The sequence below is a fragment of the Amblyomma mixtum genome, chromosome 1, assembly GCF_055824585.1.
Source record: "Amblyomma mixtum isolate Tamu chromosome 1, ASM5582458v1, whole genome shotgun sequence".
Taxonomy (NCBI): Eukaryota; Metazoa; Arthropoda; class Arachnida; order Ixodida; family Ixodidae; genus Amblyomma; species Amblyomma mixtum.
In genome coordinates, this window is record NC_143012.1 from 70688856 (window position 1) to 70707245 (window position 18390).

The 18390-nt window shown below is 47.7% G+C and overlaps 3 protein-coding genes across 3 annotated transcripts in view; 2 read left to right on the plus strand and 1 right to left on the minus strand.

Moving 5' to 3' along the window:
• The window catches only part of LOC149366712 (flap endonuclease GEN homolog 1-like), a 361675-nt gene that overhangs the window by 330753 nt on the left and 12532 nt on the right, over positions 1 to 18390 (minus strand). The gene's annotated exons all lie outside the window — the stretch shown is intronic.
• On the plus strand, positions 237 to 7296 carry LOC149366732 (uncharacterized). The gene is made up of 2 exons (XM_089568529.1): positions 237 to 857; positions 7288 to 7296. Exons 1-2 carry the CDS (start codon positions 237 to 239, stop codon positions 7294 to 7296), a joined length of 630 nt encoding a protein of 209 aa, XP_089424655.1.
• LOC149366733 (iripin-8-like) lies at positions 9832 to 10947 on the plus strand. The gene has a single exon (XM_089568620.1). It carries the CDS (start codon positions 9832 to 9834, stop codon positions 10945 to 10947), a length of 1116 nt encoding a protein of 371 aa, XP_089424746.1.

Genomic DNA, 18390 nt, shown 5'->3' on the forward strand with positions numbered 1-18390 from the left:
TGGTTGAGAACAAGGGCAACACCAAAAAACGTCACGGAGAAGCGCACTTCCATCGACCAATCAGCGTCTCCGGCCTACCTACCCCCAAACGCTTCTGAACTGATATCAGGAGGTCGCGTTCGTCTTGCCACGCCAAGTCCGGAGGAACAGCGTTCGTCGTTCGTGCTTTGCGCACCTGTCATATTCCATTTTATCTCAACTTTTTGTCAGCTGTGACGCCGTCCGTTCATGTGAAAATGCCCGGTCGGAAGCATCAAAGTGGTGCGTCTAAACGAAAGGCGAAGTTAGAAAGAGAAGATCGTGAAAAGAGGCTGCCAAAGATGACAAAGTATCTTCTGAATGCAGCTTCTGCGGAGCATTATGACTGCTCTACCCAGAGTCCGTACCAATACCCCGATAGTACCGACAGTGCTTCTGTGAAGGACTTGCCAGCTCCATCACTACGGTTTCCTGTCAACAAGCCAGATTTCACTCATCTTGGTTGTCTGGATCCTGGGAAAACGGTGCCAACCTCGTTCGTCCATATATCTGAGCAACCGAGGCTAACCGAGGTCTGTCCTGTTCCTGAGTTAGCAACGTCGTTGCTACTCGGCCCGGCCCCTGCCACGGAACTCCAGGTGTCCTTTCCGCCAGGCTCGATTTCTGCTTCTGCTGATCAACAGGCGCCAAACATCCCCGATGAGCCTCCTTCTACTGACGAACGCCAGCAAACAACACTGCAAGAACCGACTCACTTGTTTCCTACTAGTGCGGCTTCGAGTCATCGTGTTCCCACCCACAAAGTGTGCCTCGAGAGGACTGGTCAGACGGCTTCTCGCTGCGACAACAAAGAAGTACAGACCTCCCCGCAGCAGGAGGTAGGTTGTGAGGTTCTCCAAAGTGACCCTGCTAAGTGGCCGGACGTCATTACTGATAGCTTTCGGAGTGTATGCCTTGAGAAAGGACCAGTGTATTTTCAAAACCGCGCAGAAACTTGTCCGTCTTCCGAAAGACAATACACAACTCAGAAGCGTTATATATCACCTCATCTTTTCGTCAGAAAGGCTATAAATGGGGAAGCGTACGAGCGACACTGGTTGATGTATTCAGAGTCCAAAGGTTCCGTTTACTGCTTCATGTGCAAACTATTTTCAATTCGAAGCAACCAGAGTACTTTCACCACTCATGGCTTTTCTGATTGGAAAAAAAGCAGAAGAAAAGGTTTGCGCTCATGAAAATAGCGTCGAGCACCGGAACTGTGTGACAGCATGGCTCGCCCGGTCTAACTCGAACAGCACAATTTACAAGGAGCTGGTTAAGCATCTTGTCACTGAGACCGCTTACTGGACAGAAGTGTTGAAGCGCGTAGTCGTTGTAGTTAAGCTTCTAGCTGAGCGCAGCCTAGCGTTTAGGGGAAGTGATGAAGTTTTTGGTTCACCGAGAAATGGCAATTACATGGGAGTACTTGAAGTCATTGCCAAGTTTGATCCCTTTCTAGAGGAGCACATCAAACGCTATGGGAACAAGGGAAAAGGTCACCCATCGTACCTGTCAAAAACCATTTGTGACGAATTTATCGAGCATATGGCAAAGGCTGTCAAAGATCGTCTCGTTGACGAAGTGAAACGCACAAAATACTTCTCTTTAATTGTTGATTCCACTCCAGACCTTACACACGTTGATCAACTGTCAGTTGTTTTACGATACTACTTAAATGGGCAAGTTTAGGAACGGTTTCTTGGATTTGTTCCAACTGAATCGCATACCGGCTTCCATCTTTTCGACACCGTGATGACCCTCTTGACAGCCAATGGCATCTCAATTGGTGATTGTAGGGGCCAAGCATACGACAACGCGAGTTATGTCAGGAAAGTACAACGGACTGCATGCTCTAATAAAACACCTGAACGAATTGGCAGTCTACGTCCCATGTGCTGGTCATTCACTAAATTTAGTTGGCGCGTGTAGTGTTGACAGTTGCCTTGAGGCTGTCAAATTTTTTGCTCTAACTCAGAGACTGTATGTGTTCTTTGCTGCCTCACCTAAGCGATGGAAACATCTTTTGAACAGCATGGGTGAAAGTGGGGACTGTGAGCAGCTTGTTTTGAAAAGTCTCTCTCAGACCAGGTGGTCAAGGCACGCTGAATCATGTAAGGCTATTTTGAAAAATTTCAAAGCAGTCTTGTGCTACCTTGAAGCGATCTCAAAGAATGAAGAAGAAAACGGTGACACTCTGAACGAAGCGCACTCTCTCTTCAAGAAGGTGACAAAACTAGAGACTGCATTCATGGCAATTTTCTGGAGTGAAATCTTGGAGCGCTTTGACAAAACCAGCGTAGCAGTTCAGAAACCAGGATTAGACATTTCTACTGCTGTAGAACTGCTGAGCTCTCTAGAAGGCTTTGTTAATTCGTTGCGACCTCTCTTTGATACCTTCGAGGAGAGAGCACGCACGTTAAGTACAAATAAATGTTATCAGGATGAGGGCAAACGTATCATTTTGAGTAAGCACCCGGACGGAAAAAGCGATAGTGTGCTACGAGGTAGAGAAAAATTTATCGTCGAGACCTTCAATGTCGTGCTGGATAGCCTAGGCTCTGCTTTGCGCGTGCGAAAGGCTGCCTACGCTGAGCTCTGCGAAAGGTTCGGATTCATAAAATTGCTGACAGAGGTTGGGAGCGAGGCCTAGCTCTCTGGCACAGCAGGCTGAGAGGTTGGTGAAAACCTACGAAAATGATTTGGAACCAGCATTTCCCGCTGAAATCGTTCAGTTTGCGAACTTTCTGCACAACTCTGTGTGCAAAGACACGAGTTTCCTGGGAATAATGAAGTTGCTGCAGGAAAGAAAGCTTACTGATGTGTTTCCGAACCTTTCCATTGCTTTGAGAATATACTTAAGCATAACTGTGACAAACTGTGAGACCGAGAGATCGTTTTCTAAGTTGTCGCTGATAAAAAGTCGCCTTCGTTCGAGCCTCCTTGACAATAAGTTGAACTCGCTTGCTATCATGTTCATTGAAAGTGACCTTCTCCGCGATCTATCTTTCGAACAGACTATATCTGATTTCGCCTAAGCGAAGGCGCGAAAAATGCCATTTTAAAATGAACTGTTTGCGGAGTACATGAAAAGTTCCAACGACTTTGTTGCATGTATCATCTCCCACCCTCCATGTTAACAATGAAACTGTGAGCAGTGTAATTCAAAAGATGTAAATCTTTGTTGTCCGTCTCTTGTTTGTTCTTGTGATAATCAGCCTTCTTGTAATGAGCTGCATTGTTGTTGTTTTTGATAGTGCCACATTTATTTGGTGTCATCTTTGCTTGTCTTTCCTTCAACGAAAGTATTTTAAAATATGCTTTGAAATTAGAGTTGGTAATTTTCATATGTATTCTAGTGAACTTTATGGTGTTTGTATTGCCTTAACTATTGTATATATCTGTTGTATATTTATTGTGTAACGTGTATAACGATTACTGCAGTCTGATACTTGAATTTTAATAAAGAAGGTTTGGGTACAATCAAGCGTCTCCTCACACGATTAGATTTAGTGATCCAAACAAATCCTAGCTTTTTCAGAAAACAGAATGCAGATTAAGTGAATTCGCTCAGTGAACAGATGTGCTGGTGTTTACAACAGCACGCGTCTCCTAAATTTTGTCGCACTCCTGATAGTAATAACACCGGGATTTTTTCTTTAGCTTTACCAAACTGAAAAACAAATCGGGATGTGCTAGCTTCTTTGAGGTCCCACAGTTTCACTTCGTGCTCCGGCGGCCACTAGGAAAGCGAAACACTCGTTTATGGGTTTATGTTTAGATTTATGGGCTTTAATGTCCCATATCAACTCCGGCTATACAGGACGCGGATAATTTCGACCACCTCGGGTTCTTTAAAGTGCACTGATGTCGCATATTACATGGGCCTCTAACATTCCGCCTCCAGCGAAATGCGACCGGCGTGGCCGGGACAATTTATTTTGTTCGTTCTTTTTTCCAAGTATTGGTTTCGTAGAATGAAGGTGTGAATGAAAGAGAGAAATAGGTGCCGTAGTGTAGAGCTCAGAAATAATTTCGACCACCTGGGGATCTTTAACGCGCTCTGACATCGCACAACACACGGGCGCCTTTTTGCATTTTCCCTCCATCAAAACACGGTCGCCGTGTGGCTGGGTTTGAATCCGGGTACTCGGCTCAGCAGCCGAGCACCTAACCACTGAGCCGGGACTTTAATTCTCCTTTTCAAATTTTCCCCACGAGGGCAGTAGTAAAAGTTCATCGTGTGATCAAATTAATTTTAATAACTGTTAATATTACCCTCTCGGGCACTAATTGTGTCTCTATTTCCTAGTCGTTGCCGAAGCACCCATCTCAGCTTTAGGAAGCTAGCTCAGCCTGCTTTTCCTTGATGCGCTAGCATTAAAACAGCGCTGCGAAGGAAAGCCCGTCTTGTGTACGGCGTCACTGCAAGAGGAAGGAGGCGGCGCTGCACTGCAGCCCCGCAAGTTGTCGGTCGGCCCACGTGGCTCTTCCGTGGCGTTCGGCGCTCGGCCATATACGCACACGTGTCGGGCGTTCTAAAAGTCGCCTGGTGTTTTTTGCGCTGTAAACCTAATGCCACTGCGTTACTTCTGCAGGAATCCCATTGATCGCCTTCGCTATTTTTACTTGTTGGAATTAAAATGAAACATGGCATATATTCTAGTCGTGTAGCGGGGAGCAGGAAAGAGGGGGCAAGTAGAGGGAGAGGGGGCCTACATCCGCATTAGCCCAGGGCCCCCATTTTTCATAATCGGGCCCTGTGCTTGTCGTCTCCTTTTGCTGTACGAGCTCGTTTCGTTGGCCATGTTCGTAGATAACGGGATGTAACATTATAATAAGTAGTTCAGGGAAAATTCACGTTCACAACAGTAGACATATTAGTCGGCGTTCCTTTCCTGCCAGGCTTGACGAACGTTGGCTTGACTATCTGGCGGATATTTCTGGGAACGGCGAAGTGGTCACCTCTAAGAAGTCTCGTCTACCGAGAACCGGATTCATGCTTTCGCTTTGTGCGATAGATAGGTGCAATACACAGATGTAGAACTAAGGTCCCTAGATCGGTTTTAGTAGATGGGCTGCGGTGTCTTGCACCTGACACCTGAACTTCCTCGTCTCTTGCTGGACTCCAGTGATGACTTGTCCCAGTTCGGCGGCGAGGTGCTATTTCCCGGGTGTCCCAGCTAAATGTAACCAACCTTTTAAAAAAGACGAAGTGTCCTAGTCCAGGGAAACCAACTAAAGGTTGTTCAGAGTCGCATGGCCTAGTCTCGAGTAGTTTTTTCATTCATCAAAGTAAATTAGTTAAGCTTAATTAGCTAACTTTTTAATTATAGACCTTAGGAAAAAAGTGTCAATGGAAATGTTTTAGATCGCCTCGAAAAACCGCCAGTAGTGCTGTTTCCATCACGGTACGATTTGCGTAGCTTCATTTGTCGGCCTTAAAAGAAAGTTAACACGTGACCAGATGCTCGCTCACATCTCTGCCCCAATGTGCACCCAAAGTCTCATCGAGGTGAGGACTTCAGGAAAACAGAATTTTATTCTCTAAGGTGCATCTTGGGACGTTGAAGTGGCACGGTTGTCATGTGGAAGCTTTTTTTTATCGTCTGAATTACGGTTAACGGCCGGTAAAAAAACTATCTTACGCAAATAGTACGTTGCTGCAAATGTTTCAGTCAGCTGTTATTCAAAACGATCTGCAACTTTTCCATTGACACTTTGTTCATCAAGTCAATAATTAAAGTTAGCTTATGATGATTAACTAATTACTTAACTTTGAAAACGAAAAAAAATGTTCCAGGCTAGGTCACGCGACTCTAAAGAACCCTCAGTTGGTTTCAGACGGCTAGGGCATCCCGTGTTTTTTAAAAGCTTGGCTACATTTAGCTGGAACACCTGGTATATATTCATTTATAACCACCAGGGCTTTACGTGCCGAAAGGTGCGTAGATGTTCAACATACGCATGCCGTTGTTCAAAAACGTGGAAATGAAGCGACCTTCAATATCTCGGTCATGGCGCAGCACCTTCACTCCGTTTTCGCGAAGGAAAACAAGAGCGACCCCCCCCCCCCCCCCCCCCCGATCCCCTTGTCCCAAAGCTCCAGTACGATTTCGTACCGAATGACGTGTCGAAGTTCCTCTTCGAATGACGTGTCGACTTTCCCTTGCTTAGCTGCCCTCGTGAGGGCGCGACAGTTCAGCGTGCCTAGTACAAGAAAAAAAGTCGTTGTGGTGGTGGTGGTGGTGGGGGGGGGGATCGGGAGGGGGGTCGGTTAGTCAGACTATGGAAGGGTTCTCCTCCAAGTCCACCACAGGCGAGGTGAGAGGGTAGTCTGGAGATGAGTCATAACTATTGTCTGAAACAAACTCAGTCACATGCCTTGCCCCCACAGAACTCGCAGAGGGATGGCATGCCTTTCTCCTCGTCGCTGTCAGACTCGTTTTCGCTGGAACTAGCTAGGCGTGGAGGGACATTAAGACAGGCGCGCTTTGTTAGGGGCCCTCCTTCTGAAGAACTTGAGCTTGCTTCTGGGAAGTTGTTCTTTGTCTGCTTCTTGGTCTTCTTCCTGGGGCTTCGCTTCCTCTTCGGGTGGGTTCACTTGGTCTATGTTTCTTTGTCCTCGTTGGCCTGGTCCCAGGTGGCCGGAACAACGTCCACTTCCCTCCCGTGAAATCCTGAACACCACGTGAACGGCGACCACGTGAACGGCGCGTGCCGTTCACGTGGTCGCCTTCTCTTTTTGCTCGACACGACGCATCAAACTAAAAATGAACCATTTGGTACAAGGAAGTTTAGTAAATTAAATTCCACTTTGTGCAACTAATGTGGTGTTGGTTCTTAAGCATAAATTAAAAATTATACTGTAAATCATGTTGCTAGTGTCTTCACGCAGACTGTGTTTCGCAAAATTCGGTGTTATTTAATCATTTTTGTTTTTGTTCTGTGATGGCCATAATTAAACTTATCATGCATCGCTTTGCGGGCTTGGCGCTTCGTGAGGCCATCGTGCAAGAGCAGGACGAGTAATTTGTTTGAATGCAGCCCAACAGTCCCCTCGCAAGTGGAGTGCAACGATTACTTCAGATATGACTGATCAGTTCACTGGAGGACAGCTCTGTTGAGCACTTTATGGATGCCTTAGCCGTGCCACAGCAGCTTTTCGAGCAGCGTTGTCCAACCTGATTGGCACGCACCAAGCTTGAAAATAAATTATTTTCCCACAGCCTCTTCCACCATGCTCTTGGGCCCCCTTTCTTTACTCCCCAGGGTGGCTAGTGGTAGCGCAAGCCATCCTGTGTGCGCCAGAAGCGTAATTCTTGTAACTCAAAGCAATAATCGGGTCTTTTTTCTAGGAATTCTTTGGCACCCTAATTTATGAATATTTGTTAGGTAGAATGGGTATTATAACTAAAAGGTAGGCAAGGATATACAGCGCATCAGGAGAGGAAACCAACCCGGTAAAAAGTCCAATTCTTTGAAAATGTCCGTTACCTGCAGCAACATTTGGCTAAAATTAATTCAGGGCGAAACGACAGGTTCAACGTTGCGGTCTTGAAGGTGCGTTTCCCAAAGGCTATGAAGCCGATGAATCTCAACCCCTCACCGCTTAGGAACGCCGCAATGCTACCATTCGAAGGCAACGCACGGAAGAATCGCTAGAAGGACGCGCATACCATTGCTTGCGCAATTTATCCGGTTTAACCAGAGCTAAACAATTGGCAATTTATTTTTGCATTCCTTCCACGAAAACCAGACACTGCGGCCAGGATTCGATCCCACGACCTTGTGATCAGCAGACGAATGCCATAACTACGTAGTCAGCAACCGCGGCTGGTCGGTCAGCTAGAACCACAAGCGGTAGACGGTATAGGATACTAATTTACAGAATGTAAGTGAATGCATTCCGGGGATTAGTGGGGCAGATGGATGGATCACGCACACGTGGCTGTGGGCAAATTAGAAAGCTGTCACCTCCCCACCAGCCTGTCCTTCATGTCAAAGCTAGGGATAAGCAGAATTCGAAATGTGTACTTGACGCATGAGCCGTAGCCAAGCTCGAAAATGCACAGTATAATCTGCAAATCATTATCTGTATTACTTCGCTGGAATAAAATAGCTCAACGTTCAGTGATTGCTCCCTGAAGATAATCTTGAATCTTTTTAAATAATATTTTTGGACATAATCTTGCACTCAAGCCGGATCGAAATGTACTGTCTCTTCGCCAAATGGGAGGCGATGACCAAAGCGGCAAAATAGGGCGACGCGCTCTCCATGCCCAATTTTCATGACACCACGGTTAATCCTAGATTAAGCTGTGGTTAACCTTGGCGCCCCTACCCCGATTTCAAACTAGCAGATCCAACGGAATCTGTCTAGGGAGGGAATCGGTACACCCCATAGGCCGGGAGGGGGCCCCTTTGAGGGGCATTTAACGCTTCGTTCTTGAGTGAGACGTCACGTGAAAACTATTTGTGGACTGTGCAAAAATTTCTTGTTCAATATCCGCCAATATGGCCTGAAATTCCCAAAATAATTCGATGCACCTGGTGCAGGCGCAATCTGAAAAAAATTCCAAACAAAGTTGCCTCGGTAAACCGGGTGACGAAGACAAGTCCCCTTGTCGAAACGTTGGCTCTAGCAAACTGAGGTTTTCCCCTCCCTTGTTCATTTTGTGATCGCCAAGGACCATCTACCGCACCCTCTCTCTACCACGGGTGAGGAGTGTATACCGCGAATTGTATTAGTAATATTTTTTTACGCACAACCACGTATTTCTTCGCCTAGCATTTTATAAACAGCGATCCACAACAAAGAGAAGCCGATAAGATGGCACTTTTGTCGACAAAAAATATGTCCGCCAGCCGACGTTTCGACCAGAGGCGCCCTGTCTTCATCCGTTTACCGAAACGTTGGCTGGAAGGCTGAGCCTACCCCCTTTGACCCTTGTTCGTTTTTCTTTCTATAAATAGAAACAATTACTCCTCTCTGTAGTTACATTTTCGTGGAATGCCTGTAAAGGCCTGGGGGTTCGTAAATCAATATACATAGCACCTCGCCGCCGAACTGGGTCAAGTCATCACTGGAGACCAGCAAGAGACGAGGTAGTCCAAGTGTCAGGTGCAAGACACCGCAGCCCATCTACTAAAGCCGATCTAGGGACCTTAGTTCTACATCTGTGTATTGCACCTATCTATCGCACAAAGCAAAAGCATGAATCCGGTTCTCGGTAGACGAGACTTCTTAGAGGTGACCACTTCGCGGTTCCCAGAAATATCCGCCAGATAGTCAAGCCAACGTTCGTCAAGCCTGGCAGGAAAGGAACGCTGACTAATATGCCTACCCAGAGTAACATCTGCTGACATCTGTCCATCTGCCTCAAAGACAGTCTCCTTTGTGCCCTTGGTGAAGTCACCAAATAATCTATGGCAGCGTCTCTCGAGAGTTGGCAGCAGAGCATTCTTTCCCACACTGGAATTTCCGGAAAGAAGGCACAGCTGGGTCTTTCCGCGGGTTTGTGCGCGTCCCAGACGGGAGGGGGCGATCCATTGTCCGGACTGGAGGGTACCGCACCCTTCTTGCGCGTGGCTTGACGCTCGTGCTTCAAAGCTAAGCCAATCAGAACAGCGTTTTTTCAAGAGAGAGAAAATTCTTGAGGCGCCATTCGCTGTGCCTGGCCGGGGTAAAAATCGAAACTCCCATTTTCCACCGCAGAGGAAGGGGGAAAAAGCAAAAAAAAAAAACACCAATGCCAGTCGGTATAAAAAGAGGCGCCTTACATGCGACCTCCAGACCTCGGAAAAACATCCACCATGAGGTTTGACGGTGCGCCGCTCGTGAAAGCTCACAACCACTTCGCTGTGAACCTCCTCAAGCGCTTGGCGACGGAGAATCCTTCTTCCAACGTGTTCTTCTCGCCGACTTACATCGCCGCCGTTTTCGCCATGGCCTACGCCGGCGCCGCGGAAAGCTCGGAAGACCAGCTGTCATCGGTGCTGGGTCACACCGAGGTCGGCCTCACGGACAAGCCCTGGGTCCTCCAGGCGTACAGGCTCCTCCTCGAGCGCACGTACTCGAACGTGACGCTGGAAGTGGACAACATAGTCCTGGTGCAGGACAGCTTCGAAATCGACGAAAGATACAGGCAGCAGCTGCACGATGTGTTTGACGCAGAGCTCATGTCCGTGGACTTCGCCAGCTTCGGAGTCGACCCCGCGGAGGTCAACTCTTTGGAGCGAGAAAACATCGACAGCATCCTGCCCGAAGATGAGCCGCTGGGCATGATTCTCTTCCTGTTCAACACCGTGCACTTCAAGGCTACCTGGCTGACCATGTTCGACCCGTGGGACTCAGGGAACAAGTCCTTTTTCAACCTGGGTACCACCGAGGTCAGTAAGCCGATGATGCAACTCACCAGCCACTTCCCCTACACTCGTCTCGACGTGCTCGGCGCGGCCGCCGTGGAGATCCCGTGCTCGGGAAACAGGTTCGCCATGGTGGTGCTGCTTCCGGACTCCGCGGTGGAGCTCGCAGAGCTCAGGGACGACCTGTCCCTTGCGGTTCTCGAAGACCTCGGCAGGAGTCTCTACCCCTGTCTGGTAGCGCTCAGCCTGCCCAAGTTCAACGTGAGCGTCCGCTACGACCTGGTGCCCACGATGCGAGCCCTGGGACTCAACGTCGTCTTCGGAGAGTGGGCCGACTTCAGCGGAATCAGCGCGACCACGCCGACCTACATCTCGGCCGCGTTCCACAAGGCGTCTTTTGAGGTCGATGAAGAAGGAACCGTCGAGCCCGCAGTGACCCCCAGTTCGGCGGATGGACCTCCACCGGATATCACCCCGTTCACCGTGGATCGCCCGTTCATCTACTACATCAGGGATCGAAAAAACAACCGCATTTTTTTCATGGGTGAGATCCACAGTCTTTGAGATGGGAGTCATCGTCCTCTGCACGAGAAGAATTTCAACTGAAGGAGCGGTTCCACGGCAGGCAAGCGTCTGAAAAGTCGGGTTGAAATAAACTACTCATACTTTCACTGCATTTCTGAGACTTCGTTTTTATTCCCGGTCTGAACTTCCTCATTCTTATTAGTGGCTTAGAGGAGTATGCCAACGGCCCTTGACATGGGCGTCCGGAAGGGGGGGGGGGGGGGGGGGGGGCGACTGCCCCCTCCCCCCCCTCCTGGAATTGCGGTTATTTATGCACTAGTAGAAAACAACCACACAGCTTGATTAGCACGCTTAAGTGATATTAAGTTATCGAATTTTGCTTATCGAGTTCAATTCTTTGTTCATTAATAAATTCTGTTTGTTCTCCAAGCCTAGCCCTAATTTTTGTTTCATGTGCGCAATTTATACTACAAATAGTTCCGTTTTGGTGCTAACCTACCGCCTCCCCTATACCCGGCCATCGGGTGCACCCCCCTGGAAAAAGTTCTGCTGCGGGCGCCCTTGAGACTATTTCGTAAGGCCCATTAATATCCTCACACAAAGGCCTTACTTCTTAGATTGAATGTCCCGCAAAAACATAGCATCTAGTGAGAAGCACAGATGGTTTAAGGGAAGTAAGGAACAATGGGGATTTAACATAAGGGGTCACTGAATTGTGTAACAAAGGAGAAAGCGGATCATTTTGATGTACCTGACCGCTTCCTCTGAACATCCCCCGTCTGGTGCTGTGACAAACTTAATGGCTGTCATCTGTAATGCTTACATCTATTCTCAAAACCAGACCAATAAAAAGTATAGGCTTCCCAAGAACTCATTCTTCGGGTAATTTTTCACTTAATTGGGACCTTTCCTTGTAAGTGAGCTAGTATATATATGCGCGCGCAGGGTGTCATGACATTCGAAACACCTGTAGACTGCGACCGTGCGGCACCTGAGCTGGGCAGCGGAAATGAAAGGATACCAGACGGGCTGTAGTAATGAAATGAAAGAAGTGAAGGGGCGGTTAGAAAGAATGGGGAGAGATAAACTACAAAGAGATCTTGTTACATATTCGCATATTAAAGCGCTAACCGCATGAGGCGATAATTCGCGGCGACACGGCGCGCGATGAAATGAGGGCCGCCGAACCACTGTCGCTCATTGCGTCGCCCGGTTTCTGGGTTTGCAGAAAATATCGCCCGGAAGTGCCGCGCGAGACTAGCCAATGACGGTAGGTCTTGCGGGTGCGCAACTTCCGAGCCGTTTTTTTTTTTTTTCACCGGAGACGCAGCCGACGTAGCCCTCACCACGGCCGGTGCTCCTCCCGTGACGTCACGAAAAGAGGCCCACAGTCGCCGCCACTTACGGCGGAGCTTAAGGAATCGCGACCGGAATCAACTAGCAGCAATAAGCTTACATTTATCAGTCCACATTTTTTTCTTTAGTTAAAATACTGGAATGAATAGCAGACAATTTACGCGGAATTTATTTTGAGGCACTAGCCGCAAACCATCTGTGCAAAGATTGTTTAAGCACTGATTTCAGCACCTCTATCGCATTGCGCCTTCTCGACTTTCTCAGTAGATGTTTTTCTTCATGCATTACTTGAAATAAATTTGCCAATATTTTAAAACTTTTCCTTTTTTTCACCTGGTTTTATGAAGCATAGCGATAATGAAGAATCAAAAACTCTCGAATAGCTTTCACAACTGCGTATGTGTATTTTTATTGGAGATACATGTATTTGTTCTAGGGTCATATTTTACATGAATACGATCGCTTTCGATACAGGTACATACATTGCCACAGTTTAAGTATTTACAACATAACAAGTGGGTTTAGAAGTTGACATATAAAACACTCATGTTGCTATTTACAACGGAACCGCTGCCTTATTCCGCAGAGTCTCAGCTTTTCTCTTTTTCGCCTTGGCGTTGGCATCCAATATTTTGTCGTTCATCTTGCAGCAGTAGTTCTTGAGGAAAATGTTCGTGCTACATCACAAGAGGTGTTTTAGAACAACTTCGCACTTGTGGCCATCCTCGCAGGTGTCAAACTCTGAGGAATCGTCACCGGCGAGCAGTTCAAGCGTGAGGTCCGTGACTAAATGAAAAAGTCCTTGTTTGTTGATAGTTGCTTAACAACTAAGTAGTTGTGTGCGACAGCGTTGACGGCAAATGTTGCTGGGTAAACAAGCCCGCCCCTGTCAAGTTGCTTCACAAGGTCGTATCGTCCATCCGTGTCGGATATTGATGTCGTCCCTTTTTCCGTGAGCGCATCCCTGCATTTTGTAGACTTGAGCTTTTTAAGTGTTGCGTACACTGCATAGCCTGCCACATATACCAGCACCGGGACGATGTCTTTTAGTTCCGACAGTGCATCTTCGGTCACCACTACATTTAGGCTAGGTCGTGGATAGTCTGGTCGCAAGTGAAGCTCATCCCATCGCTCATCCTTACTGATGGCTGGCAAAGTGCTTTGTAGCTGTAGCTTCTTTTCACATTCATACACTTGCCTCATCGACACATGATACTGGGATCCAGCTAGCATCCTGTACTTTCTGAAGCGCTCCTCCAGACTGTCGGTTTGGATCTTTCCTAGAAGGACATATGATAGCTTGAGCTCTTCAAAGCAGTACTTCGTAAACTCCACAAAAGCATATGTTATGTGGTCGATAGCGGCATGGGTCTCTCTTGTTAGCGTACCGCTGTCCAAACTTTTGCCTTTCCACTCCTCCAGCCAGGCCAAGAGATTGTGAAGGAAATTAATCTTGATGTCATTTTCCGAATTAAACACTGGTTCTTGCAACTTGTCTCTAAGCCTTTTTTCCTTCCAAGGCGTCCTCACGTTCACAATCTTCCACCATTTCACCACCAACTCAATGAAAGTGGCAGTCCCTTCGAAAAATAAGAGGTTGTGCTTCATCCCAAGGGCTCGCAGGGCCTGAGGAAGGTATTCATTGAAAATTTGCAAAGCCAACTTTACAATTTGTCGTTCGATGTTCGATGGATTGAGAGCTTTTCTTGACAGTCTGTAGCCATAGCTTAACAGCCTCTCGCACTCCAAGTTGTATAGATTCCTGGTGGTAGCAAATGACGCAGAGAGCATTCGCTGTCCTCCAGTGTGGTCTTTTTCGAACTCGGGAAAGTAGAAACAATGTTGGTCGTTTTTCTGGTTAAGCCAATTATTGCGTATACACTTTAGTATGTGTACCGGGTCTATTACAAAAAAAGAGGCCTTGCAGGGTCCGATGGATGCGAATAAACAATTTGTTTAGGAGGTGACGAGAAGTGAGACATATAGCCTTTGTGTTGATGGCACTGTTGTCACTTACAACACACACTACCCTGTAGCCAATTTCTTCCAGGCCACATATTTCTTTCCGCAGCAACTGGTGCAGATACTCTGATTCAGATTTTTGGACAGGGACGATGTGAGCGGCTTCCTTAAATTGGTACAAGAGGCTCTGCACCATAAAGACAAGTGCGTTGGTTGCTGCACCCGAGCTGTTCAGAGCAGCACCTGTATTATTGCCTCCTTTATAATCGAAATAAGGCTTGATGTGAATTTCGTCCACCATCAGTGTCACAAAACGTTGGCGAACATTCAAGTCGGTGATTCTTCCGGCCATGTAGCGGAGGAACGATTCACTCTGATGTTCGACTTGAGGATTCATGCCATACGGTAAGCATATTGATCGAATGGTCACTGGGTGCGGCAGAGTCATGATTCCCGATCCGCGGATATATTGGTATGCGTGAGGCGATACAGTGAAATGTAGGCAGCAAAATATCATGAAGTCGGCTTAGTAGCGTCACCGAACTTTTTTCATTGAGAGTAGCTTCAATTGCTCGCTAAGAAATTGTATGATGTTGGTGCTCTCATCTGTGGGCGAAAAAGATAACTTTTCCAGCAGGAGAAGAATCTGCTTGCAGATGTCGTCGTTAGCAGATTCAGGACTTTGACTGAGGTCGCCACTGCTTTTTTCAATGACCTCAAGTAGCTCCACCATTGCTTTCATGCTGTTTGCTACTGTTGGGATGGAGAAATTGGTGCCTAGTTTTGTTATTGGCATTTTTACGAAGTGAACTGTCACGCTAAGGTCGGCTTTTACTGCAACTGAATATTTGATGCATGGAGCTTCGTCTCTAGTGATGTGCACTAAAATATGGCGTTCACTCCCTTCAATAGCATGCCAGAATGCAGACTTTTTGCTTCCTATATATTCCGTCCAGTCTTTTAAGTTTAGAATCCTATCTGCTTCTTGCTCTTCGCGGAACACTTCAGCTGACTCTTCAAGCGCTTTCCTCAAAGCAGCAGCCTCAAGACGCATGCGCTTCGAGTCTGGGTCATCCCTTGAGGTGCTTGGCTTAGAAGTGTAAGACGGGCATGCCGGAAACTTTGAAGGGATTGCACCTGGGCGAAGGCGCAGATGCGAAAGGGGTGAAGTGGTGGTGCGCCCTGTAACCTCGTCGATGTGGGAGGCCTCTCGCACGATGTCAGCCTCAATAAAGTGAAGCTCGCAAACCTAGAAGGAAGTTAAATTTTTGTTTAAATAGCAGTTGCAGCTTGGCAACAGTTTTCTTGAAAGTCTGCATTCGCTACCCACAGTGCTAACCAGCTGCTAGTTTAAATACACCTTTTTTTTACAATGCATGAGCATGAGCTTATCGTAGTTTGCAAAAGTAACTATTTTATAAGGAAGTTTCGAACATCTTACCCTGGACTGCGGTGATACAACTAAGTTCTCTCGTGGTATTGCCCTAATCCAGGCGTTCTGTTCTTCTTCATGCCGGGGAAACTTGAAAACGTGGTTTTTGGGACCCGATTTGTAGTTAGTCCGGCAATTGGGCAGGCAGCACTTGTTAGGCATATCCTGGCAGAAGCGTAATCCATATTCCGTTATCCAGCGATGGCACTAGAAGATCGTCTTGGACACAACCGCACGCGCAGCACGAGGTTAGGCACAGTCAACGTCTAGAAAAAAATGCGCGTTCGGAAGCATGTCGCGACATTCCATGACTTCCCCCAGGCAGTAAAGGAAGTGTCACGTGTTACCAGAACGGATCGCATTGTCGTCTCCTTCGTCCCCCACTCTGACTTCTCGGTCCAGGCCTCATTTTCAACACGAGTGCGCTGCTCGTAGCTTCGAGACGTGCTGCACGGAACTTCTATGTGGGCCTCTTTCGCGTGACGTAGCTCAGGGGGGGAAAAAACAACCCGCAGGCCTTATGTTGAGACCGGCCGTGCCCTCACCATGGCAGGTTGTTGTGTAGTGTTTTTTTTTTTATTTTGCATTGAATATGGAAGGTAAAAGAATTTTTCTACCCCGGCACCTGCTATCGCCGCTGGAAGCACCTGAGCTGGGGCAGCGGAAATGAAGGATAGCAGGCAGTGTGTAGAAGTGAAAGGAAAGGGGTGAGGGGATGGCAGAAAGACAGGCATTGCGAGTTTCCGTCGGCGTACCATGGCGGACAAAGACGCTGGGGAGGCCGGCAGCAGACTGAAAGAGCGCGCGCTCATGGAGGAAGGAAAAAATGCGTGCGCTTTTCTGTCACGTGACTTTGCGTATTGGACAAGAATAAAATTATTGCCCACATATATTTTTGTCAATGTTTTTATTGTGTTTTATCTTGTGTGGAGCCTTAGGAACGTTGTTCTACGCGTTAATTAACGCAAAATGACAACGCTGAAGTGGCAGCAGTCGAGCAACAGTGACAACGCGCCGCTCCGACGCCGAGTCACTTCGTGCGGCTTGCGCCAGCGACAGCGGTGGGCGACGGCGTCGTCATCGCGCGACGCATCGCGAAGGAATGTCGCCTCATGCGGTTACCGCTTAACACATGCTCTAAGCTGAACACGCGCACGACACAACGCTCAGTACATCTGCCGGTGCGTTCTCTTCGGGTCCCAGCCTCTCAACAGCGCAGCAAAATAAAGACGCAGACAGAAGAAATTACGAGACGGGACAACGAATATTGAACAATAAACTAGCCGGAACTTCAATACGTTACATAACTGTTCTGTGACTGCTCTCTGCATCCCACAACGGCCTTACATTAATAACTCGCTGACTTCAACGAGAACGGCAGGCAGCAGTCTGGCGACAATGCTTCTGTTGTGGAATATGGCGGACGTAGTGCAACCACCGTGACTGCGGGGCTTTATCGTGAAATTCTGGTCACCGCAACTGCAGCGAAGACGTCACCGGCAGTGATAAATTGCAAGCATAAGATCTTCGCCACACTTCGTGAGGTTCTTCCGGAGATCCTCTTTCGTGCCTGCCATCCGGAGGCCAGGCTTGCTACCCGTAGATCGTAGCGTCCCAGCACTGATTATTATAGCTGCCCCGTTTTTAAAGGACGAGACTGAGTAGACGCTGTATTCGGTGTTCACATTTCGCAGGGATCGTTAAAAAGGCCTCGCCTTTTGTTACTACCTGGTTGCTCCGAGAGCGCCGTGGCTGCCTGGTCGATGTTATGCTCACAGGTCGCCTCGTTGCGCTCTTATCGGGTGACAGCGGAACCCGTTTTTGAGGAAAATCGGCTTGTGTGGAATCCCATTATCTCTGATCGGTGGGTATTGGCGATAGCTTTGTTGCATTGTTTTGCGCTGTGGTGCTATGCCAGCTGTCGCGATCGGATGCTGCCGTCAGCTAACTGCTCGCACAATTTGGCGCAATTAACTCCCTTTCTAGACTGGAGTAAATGCTGGTAAATCCTCATTTTTACTCCCTTATTCCCTCATGGGAGTAAAATGGAGGACAGTCCACCTTTTTACTCCCCACTCATGGAGTAAATGTTTTAACAAATGGAGTAAAGAGGGTTGGCCGCCACCATTTTTACTCCCTTTTGGGTATATTTTTGTTTACAGTGCAGTCTAGAAAAGGAGTTAATTGTGCCAAATAATCCACCAGTGCCGAAATGGAGTAAAAAAACACCATTTTGTGCAATCCGCCCCGCCGCCTAGCGTCTCGTCTGCTTTTAGTCAGTTGTCGGATAACGGCGGTGAGTGACGACCGCTTGGTTACCATCATCGCTGGATCTCTGCTGACTTCTGCTCTTTCACGGGCGCCTGCCACGGTACAAGATATCGACTTGTCGCCGTTTTCCGCTGCAGTACGTTACATAATTCAATTGCTCCTGTGAACCCTCCAGTGCTCTAACGATACCTGACTTTCCTTTGTTTGTGTCGCCACTCCGTTACAGGCCTACTTTTCACAGGCTTTTTACAGTGTGGTTCTCGCAATGTATTGCAGCAGATTATGTGTTGCATGTACATGGAACTGTGATAGAACATAGTGTCAACGCTGAGCTCTTGATTGAGCTCATGAGGCCACATTTTTTCTCACTCATGATCTCAGATGGGATTCACATATCACCTATGTTACATCAGCCGCCGTTAAAAGACTCCTGTTCCTCAAAAGGCATCTTCAACAAGCTC